Here is a 13,413-nt window from a genome sequence, read left to right on the forward strand (position 1 = left end):
TCCTTCTATCTCAATAGTACTCATCCTTGAGCTCAAATCAGATCTCCTCCAAGAGGACTTTCCTAGGTCCTTCAATGGAATTGATTTTTTCTTTTCCTGATTTACATGATACTTAACTGCTTTTATAATGCATTCCCCACTGTATCAAGTGTGACTCATCTGTATCTTGGTTGTAAAAGTCTTGACTAAATATTAAGTCATCAATCATGTCATGATTCTTTTTGAGATCGTGACAACAAACTGAGCTAGATCCTCAATACATGCTGCATTAATTGCTAAAATTTCCATTCTGTTCAACTTTTATCAAGTACTTTCAATATGCAGGGTATTGGAAAAGATAATGACGAATGTGTACACAGGATGTGAAAATGGTAAGGATAAGTTCTTAGTTTTTATATATGACTCCTGCCAAGAAGCTCATCATCTAGTGGGGAGAAAGAAAGGCACTTACATTGCTAACTAGTGTGCAATTTAGACTGTAATTAAAAAAGTGTACACATGTTATATAAAAATATAGTGAGGGAAGTGAACGGTGACGTAGAGGAAGAAAGAAAGGTTTCCCAATGGAAATATAATTTCAGATAATGTTACAGGATAAGCAGGATAATAATTGGTGAAGAACATGAGGAAAAGCAGTAGACTGAGGGAAGCATGTAAAAAAGCGTGGACACTTAAAAGATCCAGACCTAATTTTTAAAAAAGGACAGTAAACTAGAGTGGTTGAGGCTTATTCATACATGATAAAAGGAGAACGCAAGAGGTAATATAAAAGGAATGGGAAAATAGATTGGAAATTGTCCTATTTGATTCCTTCCCATTTATTTTCTCTGCTCTGCCAATTCACTAAAACCCTCTATCTCCAAGGCCACAACCAAATTTAAATGCCAACCCCTAAGAATATGTAATTATTTTCCTAATCAAGTGTAGTGTTTGGTACTATGAAAGTCTTCTCTGGCTTCTTATGGTAATCCTCTCTGCTTCTGTCTTCTTGATTGCTCCATCTCAATCTTTTATGCTGGGCCATGTTTCCCTCTTTGCTCTGAATGATGCTTCTTTATGATTGTATCCTTGACCTCTGTCTTATTTCATTCTGGAGTTTTCCCCATATTATCTCATCTACTCTTGTGTTTTCAACACTCTTTCATCTGCTGATGGCTTTGCTAGAGGAGATGTTTCAAATCATTTTGGTGTACATTCATATTAATAAGATCATTTAGTATGTTCTAAATATATATATTCTTACCTACAAATTAGGTAGATGCACCACTAGACTAAAATATTATGTATTATAAAACAAGAAAAATTCAAAAAGAATTAGACTAAAGAAATGGTATTAAAATATTTAGTTTTATGTAGTAATACTATTCAAACATTGTTTACTCCCCACTAACACTATTTTTTTTTAAGATTTTATTTATTTATTTGAGAGAGAGAGAATGAGAGAGAGCACATAAGAGGGGGGAGGGTCAGAGGGAGAAGCAGACTCCTTGCCGAGCAGGGAGCCCGATGTGGGACTCGATCCAGGGACTCCAGGATCATGACCTGAGCTGAAGGCAGTCGCTTAACCAACTGAGCCACCCAGGCGCCCCCCACTAACACTATTATTAATTAAATAATAATCCTATTCAGAAAAAATGTGATATGTGGCTTATTAAATTGTAGCTTAGCACTATGATACAACAATTCTTTTTTTTTTTTTAATTTATTTATTTGAGAGAGAGAGTGAGAGAGAGAAAGAGCACAAGAGGGGGGAGCGGGAGAGGGAGAAGCAGACTCCCTGCTGAGCAGGTAGCCCGATGCGGGACTCGATCCTGGGACTCCAGGATCATGACCTGAGCCGAAGGCAGTCGCTTAACCAACTGAGCCACCCAGGCACCCTATGATACAACAATTCTTGAATTTATTTCCAAATATCTCTTAATGTCCTACAAAGTTGAAATGCTACTATACACAGATACTTCCCAGAACAAGAAAGGGCTCTTCAGCAGGTCCACACTGACTCAGCAGACTAAAAGTATTAAAAAATATCCAAGTTAGAGTTTATGGAAATAAATTGGATATAGAATATCCAGTATTAGAGTTTATGGAAAACTCTAATAGGAAAATCATAACATATACTCTTCTGATTTCAAAGCAAGACTTTGTTCTCTGCAGGAGAATAAACTATTCAAAAAATAATTTCTTGCTCTGCTATAAACTCTGCTAGAGGAAAAGCTCCTAACTTTGGGACAATATGTGACCAAGAGGCCAGAATTGCCTTCATGAGCTGGAATTAGTCAGATTAACATGTATAAGATATATTAAATTGGACTCTTTGAGTTAGAGGGAAAAACCAAAAATGACAGTATGAAGGTAAAAAAACAAAAAAGCAGTAAAAATGATTACTTCTATAAAGAAATCAGTCAGAGAACTCACACAATAAAAGGATGTAAAATATGATACCATACACATAAAACATGGGGAGAAGTAAAGAATGGGCTCAAACATGAATGACCATCAACTGAAAATAGACTCCTATATGCAGAAGGTATTTTACTAACCTAATGGTAAACTGAAATCAAAAACCACTAATAAATATACAAAGAATAAAGAGAAAGAAATCTAAAGATATCACTACAAAAACCAAGCAAACTGTGAGAGAAAAACAAGAAAGGATCAGAAAAATCTTCCAACATAACCAAAAACAAGTAATAAAATGGCAATAAATACATAAGTATCAACAAGTACTTTGAATGTAAATGGACTAAATGCTCCAACTGAAACATGGGGTGACAGAATGGATTAAAAAAAAAAGAAGAAGAAGACTCATCTAATGCTGCCTAGGAGACTCATTTTAGACCTAAAGACACCTGTAGTTGAAAATGAGAGGATGGAGAAACATTCATCATGCAAATGGATGTCAAAAGAAAGCTGGAATAGCCATACTTATATCAGACAAACTAGATTTTTTTAAGATTTACTTCTTTATTTATTTGAGAGAGATAGAGAGAGAGAGCGGGAAAGAGGGAGAAGCAGATTCCCAGCTGAGCAGAGAGCCTGGCTCAGTGCTGGATCCCAGGACCCTGAGATCATGACCCAAGCTGAAGACAGATGCTTACCCAACTGAGCCACCCAGGCACTCCTCAGACAAACTAGATTTTAAAACAAAGACTGTAACAAGAGATGAAGAAGTGCACTACATCATAAGAAAGGGATCTATCCAATAAGAAGATCTAACAATTGTAAATATTTATGGCCTCAACTTGGAAGCAACCAAATATATAAAACAATTAATAACAAACAAAAAGAACTCATTGATAAAAATACAATAATACTAGGGGACTTTAATACCCCACATACAGCAATGGACAGATCATCTAAGCAGAAAATCAACAAGGAAACAAAAGCTTTGAATGACACACTGGACCAGATGGATTTAACAGATATATTCAGAATATTTCATCCTAAAACAGCAGAATACACATTCTTTTCAAGTGTACCTGGAACATTCTCTGGAATAAATCACATATTAGGCCACAAAATAAGCCTCAACAAATTCAAAAACTTGAAATCATGCCATGCATCTTTTCTGACCACAACTCTATGAAACTAGAAGCCAACCACAAGAAAAATTATAGAAAGACCACAATAACATAGAAGTAAAATAACATGAACTAAAGATGATTGGATCCACCAGGAAATAAAAGAAGAAATTAAAATTACATGGAAACAAATGAAAATGAAAACACAGTGGTTCAAAACCTCTGGGATGCAGCAAAGACTGCTTTAAGAGAGAAGTTTGTAGCAATACAGCCTACCTCAAGAAAAACCTAAAATAACCTAACCTTACACCTAAAGGAGTTAGAAAAAGAACAACACCCAAAACCTAAAACCAGCAAAAGGAGTAGAAATAAATGATGTAGAAGCTAAAACAAACAAACAAACAAACAAACAAACAAACAAACCCACTAGAACAGATCAATGAAACCAGGAGCTATTTCTTTGAAAAAACAATAAAACTGATGTCTCTAGCCAGACTTATCAAGAAAAAGAACAGAAAAGACCCAAATAAATAAAATCACAAATGAGAGAGGAGAAATAACAAACAATATCACAGAAATAAAAAAGATTAGAATATTATAAAAAATTATATGCCAACAAATTGGACAACCTAGAAGAAATGGATAAGTTCGTAGAAACATATAACCTACAAAAACTAAAATAGGAAGAAATAGGAAAGTTGAACAAACCAAATACCAGCTAAGAAATTAAATCAGTAGCCAGAAAACTCCCAACAAACAAAAATCCGGGACCACAGGGCTTCACAGGCAAATTCTACCAGACATTTAAAGAAGAGTTAATACCTATTCTTCTCAAACTATTCCAAAAATTAGAAAAGGAAGAAAAACTTCCAAAGTCATTCTATAAGGCCAGCATTACCTTGATACCAAAACCAGATAAAGACACAACAACAACAACAACAAAAGACAATTACAGGCCAGTATCTCTGATGAACATAGATGTAAAAATCCTCAGCGAAATACTAGCAAAGCAAATCCAACAATATATTAACAAAGTCATTCATCATGATCAAGTGGGATTTATTCCTGGTTTGGAAGGATGGTTCTGTTTTTGCAAATCCATCAACGTGATACATCACATCTAATAAAAGTAGGGTAAGAATCATATGATCATTTCAATAGACACAGAAAAAGAATTTGACAAAATAAAACATCCGTTCATGATAAAAACCCTGAACAAAGTAAGTTTAGAGGGATCATACCGTTACATAGTAACCACCGTCTATGAAAAGACCATAGCTAACATTATCCTCAATGAGGAGAAACTGAAGCTTTTCCTCTATGGTCAGGAACAAGACAAGGATGTCTACTTTCACTGCTTTTATTCAACACAGTACTGGAAGTCCTATCCACATCAATCAGACAACAAAAAGAAATAAAATGTATCCAAATCGGTGAGGAAGAAATAAAACTTTCACTATTTGCAGATGACATGATACTCTGTATAGGAAACCCAAAAGACTCCACCAAAAGACTGCTAGAACTGATAAATCATTTCAGTAAAGTTGCAGGATACAAAATCAAGACTTTTCTTGCCTCTTGAGGGAGGCCTGTATTGCAATATACTTCCCTCTTAGGACTGCCTTTGTTGCATCCCAAAGGTTTTGAACTGTCCTGTTTTCTTTTTCATTTGCTTCCACACATATCTTTTATTCCTTCTTTAATTTCCTGGTTAACCCATTCATTCTTTAGTAGGATGTTCTTAAACCTTCATGTATTTGTGGTCTTTCCGAATTTTTTTTCATGTGGCTGACTTCAAGTTTCATAGAATTAGAGTCTGAAAATATGCATGGTATGCTCTTGATCTTTTTGTACTTGTTGAGGGCTGATTTGTGACCTAATGTATGATCTATTCTGGAGAACGTTCCATGCGAACTAAAAAATATGTGTATTCTGCTGCTTTCTGATGTAATGTTCTGAATTTATCTGTTCAGTCTACTAGGTCCAGTGTATCATTCAAAGCCATTGTTTTCTTGTTGATTTTCTGCTTAGAAAATTCTCAAATACACAACCTAACCTTACACCTAAAGGAGCTAGAAAAGGAAAAGCAAATAAGGCCTAAAGCCATCAGAAGGGAAATTATAAAGATTAGAGCAGAAATAAATGATATAGAAACAAACAAAGGAACAAAACAGAACAGATTAATGAATCTGAGAGCTGGTTCTTCAAAAGAAGTAATAAAATTGATAAACCCCTAGCAAGACTTATCTAAAAGAAAAAAGAAAGGACCTAGATAGATAAATTCACAAATGAAAGAGGAGAGATCACAACCAACACTACAGAAATACAAACAACTGTAAGAGAACACTATTTATATGTCCACAGACTAGATTACCTAGGGGGTGACTGGGTGGTTCAGTCGGTTAATCATCTGACTTTGGCTAAGGTCATGATCTCAGGGTCCTGAGATTGAGCCCCATGCTGGGCTCCTTGCTCAGCAGGTAGTCTGGTTCTCCCTCTCCCTCTGCCCCTCCCCCTGCTGGTTCTCTCTATCTCAAATAAATAAAATCGTGAAAAACAAAACAAAACTGGACAACCTGAGAGAAATGAACAAGTTCCTAGAAACCTACAAACTATCAAAACTGAAAAGGGAAGAAATAGAAAATTTGAACAGACTCATCACCAGCAAAGAAATTAAATCAGTAATCAAAAATCAAAAATCAAACAAAATAACTGGGCCAGATGCTTCCCAGGGGTATTGTACCAGCCATTTAAAGCAGAGTTAATACCTATTCTTCTCATACTGTTCCAAAAAATAGAAACGGAAGGAAAACTTCCCAACTCATTCTATAAAGTCAGCATTACTTTGATTCAAAAACCAAAGACCCCAATAAAAGGAGAATTACTGGCCAATATCCCTGATGAACATGGATTCAAAAATTCTCAATAAAATACTAAGATTTCAAATTCTACAGTACATTAAAGAATTATTCACTACAATCAAGCTGGATTCATTCCTGGGCTGCAGAGTGGTTCAATATTTGCAAATCAATCAACATGATGCACCACATTAATAAAAGAAAGGATAAGAACCATGTGATCCTGTCAATAGAAGCAGAATGAGCATTTGACAAAATACAGCATCCTTTCTTGAAAAAATCCCTCAAAAAGTAGGGTTAGATGGAACATACTTCAACTTCATAAAGGTCAAATACTAAAGACACACAGCTAATATCATCCTCAGTAGGGAAAAACTGAGAACCTTTCCCTATGGTCAGAAAAAGACAAAGATGTTGACTCTCACCATTACTATTTAACATAGTACTGGAGGGTCTTAGCCTCAGCAATCAGACAACAAAAAGAAATAAAAGGGATCCAAATAGACGGGGAAGTCAAACTTTCACTCTTTGCAATGAGATAATAGTCTATGTAGAAAACCTGAAAGACTCCACCAAAAAAATTGCTAGGACTTGTACATGAATTCAACAAAGTTACAGGATAGAAAATCAATGTGTATAAATCTGTTGCATTTCTATACACCAATAACAAAGCAGCAGAAAAAGAAATCAAGGAATCAATCCCATTTGCAATTGCACCAAAAACAATATTATACCTAGGAATAAACCTAACTAAAGAGGTAAAATATCTGTACTCTAAAAAGTATAGATCACTTATAAAAGAAATTGAAGAGGACACAAAGAAATGGAAAAACATTCCATGCTTATGAGTTGAAAGAACATTGAAAAAATGTCTATACTACCCAAAGCTATCTACACATGTAATGTAATCCCTATCAAAATACCACAGCATTTTTCACAGAGCTAAAACAAACAACCCTAAAATCTTTATGAAACCACAAAACACTCCAAATAGCCAAAGCAATCCTGAAAAAAGAAATAAATGTGAAGGCATCATGATTGCAGATTTCAAGCTATATTACAAAGCTGCAGTGTTCAAGACAGTATGGTACTGGCACAAAAACAGATGCACAGATCAATGAAACAGAAGAGAGAGAACCCAGAAATGGACCCACAACTATATAGTCAACTAATCTTAGACAAAGCAGGACAAAATATCCGATGGAAAAAAACAGTCTCTTCAACAAATGGTGTTGGGAAAACTGGACAACAACATGCAGAAGAATGAAATTGGACCACTTTCTTACACCATATACAAAAACATATTCAAAGTGGATGAAAGACCTAAATGTGAGATAGGAAACCATCAAATCTTAGAAAAGAAAGCAGGCAGAAACCTCTTTGACCTTGGCTGTAGCAACTTCTTATTAGACATGTCACTGGACACAAGGAAAACAAAAGCAAAAATGAACTACTAGGACTTCATCAAGAGAAAAAGCTTGTGCACAGCAAAGGAAACAATCAACAAAACTAAAAGGCAGCCTACAGAATGGGAGAAGATATTTTCAAGTGACATATCTGATAAAGGGTTAGTATCCAAAATCTATAAAGAACTTACCAAACTCAACACCCAAAAAACAAATGATTCAATTAAGAAATGGACAGAAGAATGAATAGACTCTTTTCCAAAGAAGACCTCCAGATGACTAAGAGACACATGAAAAGATGCTCAACATCACTCATCATCAGGGAAATACAAATCAAAACCATGATGAGATACCACCTCACACATTAGTCAGAATGGCTAAAATTAACAACACGAGAAACAATAGGTGTTGGTGAAGATGTGGAGAAAGCAGAACGCTCTTGCACTGTTGGTGGGAATGCAAACTGGTATAGCCACTCTGGAAAACAGTTTAAAGTTTCCTCAAAAAGTTAAAAATAGAACTATCCTATAATCCAACAATTCCATTACTAGGTATTTACCTAAAGGATACAAAAATACAGATTTGTAGAGGTACATGCATCCCAGTGTTTATAGCAGCATTATCAATAATAGCCAAACTATGGAGAGAGCCCATATGTCCAACAACTGATGAATGGATAAAGAAAAAGTGCTATATATATATACATATATATATATATATATATATATACATATACATATATATGTATATACAATGGAATATTACTCTGCCATCAAAAAGAATGAAATCTTGCCAATTGCAATGTTGTGGATGGAGAAAATGTGTTATGCTAAGTGAAATAAGTCACTCAGAGAAAGAAAAATGCCATATGATGCCAATCGTATGTGAAATTTAAGAAACAAAACAGATGACTATATGGGGGTGGGGGAAGGAGAGAGGGAAATAAGCCTTAAGAGACTCTTAACTATAGAGAACAAACTGAGGGTTGATGGGGGGGAGGTAGAAGGTAGGAATGGGTTAGATGGGTGATGGGTATTAAAGAAGGCACTGTGATGAGCACTGGGTGTTGTATGTAAGTGTCAAATCACTGAATTCTACTCCACAAACCAATATTGTACTGCATGTTAACTAACTAAAATTTAAATTAAAAAAAAATTAATGAAAGAAATTAAAGACATAAAGAAATGGAAAGATGTTCCGTGCTCATGGATTGGAAGGACAAATGTTAAAATGTCTATACTACCCAAAGTAGTCTACACATTTAATGCAATCCCTATCAAAATGCCAACAGCATTATTCACAAAACTAGAACAAACAACTCTAAAATTTGTGTGGAACCACAAAATACCTGGATAGACAAAGAAATCTTGAAAAAGAAAAGCAAAGCTAGAGACATCACTATTCCAGACTTCAAGTTATGTTACAAAGCTGTAGTGATCAAAACAGTATAGTATTGGCATAAAAATAGACACATAGATCAATGGAACAGAATAGAAAAATCCAGAAATAAAACTAGAATTATATGATCAATTAATCTTTGACAAAAGAGGCAAGAATGTGGTTAGGAAAAAAAGTATTTTCAACAAATGGTGTTGGGAAACTGGACAACAACATGCAAAAGAATGAAACTGGACCTTTTTCTTACACCATACACAAAAATAAATTCAAAATGGATTAAAGACCTAAATGTGAGACCTGAAACCATAAAAATCATAGAAGAGAACACAGGCAGTAATTTCTCTGACATAGGCTATAGCAACTTTCTTCTAGATAGGTTCCCTGAGCCAAGAGAAACAAAAACAAGATTAAACTACAGAGACTATATCAAAATAAAAAGCTTCTGCACAGCAAAGAAAATAATCAACATAACTAAAAGGCAGCCTACAGAATGGGAGAAGATATTTGCAAATGACACATCAAATATAGAGTTAGTTTCCAAAATATATAAAGAACTTTTACAGCTCAACACCCAAAAAATAAATAATCCAATCAAAAAATGGGCAGAAGACACGAACAGCCATTTCCCAAAAAGGACATACAGATAGCCAACAGACACATAAAAAGGCTCTCATCATCATTCATCAGCAAAATGCAAATCAAAACCACAATGAGATATGACTTCACACCTGTCAGAATGGCTAAAATAAAAAATAAAAAACAAAAAACAAGTGTTGGTGAATATGTGGAGAAAAAGGAACCCTCTTACACTGTTGGAGGTGGGTAGGGAATGCAAACTGGTGTAGTATTGTGGAAAAGAGTATGGAGCGTCCTCAAAAAGTTAAAAATAGAAATGCCATATGATCCAGCAAGTGCACTACTGGGTATTTACTCAAAGAAAACAAAACACTAATTCAAAGGGATACAGGCACACCTATGTTCATAAGGGCATTATTTACAATAGCCAAGATATGGAAGCGGCCCAAGTGTCCATCAATCAATGAATGGATAAAGAAGTTGTGGTATATTGATATATATATAGCTATACAATGGAATATTATTCAAACATCAGAAAGAATGAAATCTTGCCATTTCAAGGACATGGATGGTGCTAGAGCATATAATGATAAGTGGAATAAGTCAGAGAAAGACAAATACCATATGATTTCACTCATATGTGAAATTTAAGAAACAAACCAAATAAGCAAAGAGTGGAGGGGGAAGAGAGTGAGAGGGACAAACTAAGAAATAGACTGTTAATAACTAGTGAGAACAAACTCATGGTTACCAGAGGGGAAGTGGTTGGGGAGGGGAGGTAAAATAAGTGATGGGAATTAAGGAGTGTACTTAAAATGAGCACTGGGTGATTAAAATAAAAACTTTAAAAAAGTAAAAATAAATAAAATAAAAAATAAAAAAGCTTACAGATGAAAACTCAGTATTACATATGGCCATTAGTGGCCTAAAAGAATAAATAAAATATGCAATATTTCAAATGAGTGAGCATTTTTATCTTTTTCAATGTAATCTGGACATGCATCAAGGAAGCTGGAACATTTAAGAATGACCTTGAAGAAAGGACACCATTTCAATTGTACATGAAGATAGGCACACTTGAGGAAGCATTCTATGTGGAGAAACCATATGAACAAGAACATATATCAAAAGAAGGTGTCCAGAAGGCTTTCAGTAAGTTATTTGGGGTAAAACACAGGGTCCAGTAGAAGAATTATGAGGAAAGAGACTTCAGAGTCAAATCAAGATTTCACTGGGCAGTACCTCAAATACTACCAGGGTCACAAATGCAGGGTAATATAGATATAGATATATATATAGATGTAGATGTGTTTATGTAATCCATTCATGTACATGGACATTAAATATACACATATTCATATATAGAGCTCTAGATACGTATGCTATATATACACATGATCAGGTAAATATGACAATCCTTGTAAATCTATTCAAGAGGGATATTACTTAGACTTCTGTTTATGAAGAAGAGTTTGACAGAAATGTTTGGGAAATAAAAGAATATCAACAGGATGTAGAAGTAACAAGAATATAACAAATGACTGATGTGAGTAGTTTTAGTGTATGACCCTTAGAGGTATCAGCAGGGCTGTATATGGAACCAGTGGTGAGAGGAAGGACAGGGGTAGACGGTAATTGGATCACTCATTATATTTTTTTGCCTCTGTTCACTCAAACACAAACCTGACCCCACTGTGGAGTGAAATGTGATGTGAGGCTTCAAGCTACACAACTATATGTCTGTAAAAGACTCAAATTCAAATTTTTTTCAGAGGAATTACACTATTACAGTGTTTAATGCATTTATGAAGTCATGTTCAAAACATTAAAACATGTAAAATATTTTTCTTAATTATTTTAGTATGACATGAAGAAAACTTGAATAAAATTCTCTGTTTTTCAATAATATATACACATATTTAAGATGGTTATTTGGGGGTGCCTGGGTGGCTCAGTTGGTTAAGTATCTGCCTTCAGCCCAGGTCATGATCCTGGAGTCCCGGATTGAGTCCCGCATCAGGCTCCCTGCTCAGCAGGGAGTCTGCCTCTCCCTCTGACCCTCCCCCCTATCGTGTACTCTCTCTCTTTCTCTCATTCTCTCTCTCAAATAAATAAGTAAATAAAATCTTTTTTAAAAATGATTATTTGTAGTCCCACCTTAAGTCATTTGAACGCTAGGGCAATTATAACTGCCAAAACCTTTGAACACTAATCAACACATAGCAACATCTAATTTGCACATTTCATGATATTCTAATGGAAGAAGAACAGATGTTCTATGAATACTAAGGATTTCTCTTTAACATTTTTCTCAGTGAATCTATGACTTTCTTATTTCTCAGGCTATAGATCATTGGGTTTAACACGGGAATTATAATAGTGTAAAATAGAGAGTCCATCATATCTTGATCATCTGCCTGTGCAGATCTAGGGTGCACATACATGTAGAGAAGGGGGCCATAGTATAAGGAGACAGATAAGAGATGGGCTCCACAGGTAGAGAAGGTTTTCCTTATGCCTTGTAGAGACTTCTTTTTTAAGACTGTAAAGAGAACTAATGTGTAAGAGACAAGAACAGTCAAAATGGTAAAGACTTGCATTGACCCAGAGAAAATAAATACTATCAGATAATTAATAGAAGGGTCAGTACAAGAAATCTTAAATAATGGTATAATATCACAGTAAAAGTGATGTACTATGATGGAATTGCAGAAGGTTAATCTGAGTAAAAAAGAACTATGAATTATGGCATGAAGAAGGTCACCTAAAAATGACAAAAGCATCAGCTGGATGCCTAGTGCATTGAACATAATCACTGGATAAAGTAATGGTTTGCATATGGTCACATAGCAATCATATGCCATTGTTGCCAACAGAAAACATTCTGTGGTTACACTGCAAAGGAAAAAAACTGTATCATGCATTCAGAGAGAGGGATCATCTTGCTCTTGGCAAAGAACTTGACCAGCATCTTGGGGGATACTGTGGATGATAACCAAGCATCCACAAATGCCAAATTCCTAAGGAATAAGTACATGGGGATGTGAAGCTGACAGTCATTCCATATGAGAGCAATCAGACCAAGGTTCCCCACAATAGTGAGAAGGTAGATAACCAAGAACACCAGGAACAGGGGGATTTGCCACTGTGGTTCATATGTGAGTCCTATGAGAATCAATTCTGTCAGCAATGTAGCATTTTCTTTTTCCATGTCCTCACTGGGTATTGCCTGAAATGAAATTAAATGAAAACAAAAAGTCATTCAATTTATAACATGAAATATAGGGAGGAGAGTTGAAATAAAATTATGCATCTCAGAAATACCCTCTCAATTTTGTGTGTTACCTCTGTAATAGATGGAATTGTTGGGGGGGCTTGGAAATAAATGCAATTATTTCAATTTTTAAAATGTTCCACAATGAACAGAATTGGGAAAATGAAAGACATTGTATGTAAGTGCTAAATTTATGGGATAGGATTGAATATGAAAGGGAAATTCTGTATCTAGGACATGGATGTAGGAAGAAGGGGAAAGAAGCTTGAAGAACCTGGGCAATAAAATGAGTTGAATAGCATGTGAAGAATCTTGAACATTGTTCATCAGGAAAGAAACATGCACTGAAAAAGAGTGGTGCTGTAAGATTTTTTAAAATG

At 35.1% G+C, this 13,413-nt stretch overlaps 1 protein-coding gene across 1 annotated transcript; it reads right to left on the minus strand.

Annotated features, from left to right (window-relative positions):
• Positions 1 to 12,044: 12,044 nt before the first annotated feature.
• Positions 12,045 to 12,973, minus strand: OR5H2 (olfactory receptor family 5 subfamily H member 2). Its single transcript, XM_031027419.2, is given in 2 exon segments — positions 12,045 to 12,658; positions 12,661 to 12,973. Coding segments are annotated over 2 exon segments (924 nt in total). The 5' UTR covers positions 12,971 to 12,973.
• Positions 12,974 to 13,413: the final 440 nt, after the last annotated feature.

The sequence above is a fragment of the Leptonychotes weddellii genome, chromosome 1 (assembly GCF_054177405.1).
Source record: "Leptonychotes weddellii isolate Sample4059 chromosome 1, ASM5417740v2, whole genome shotgun sequence".
In the NCBI taxonomy this organism is placed as follows: domain Eukaryota; kingdom Metazoa; phylum Chordata; class Mammalia; order Carnivora; family Phocidae; genus Leptonychotes; species Leptonychotes weddellii.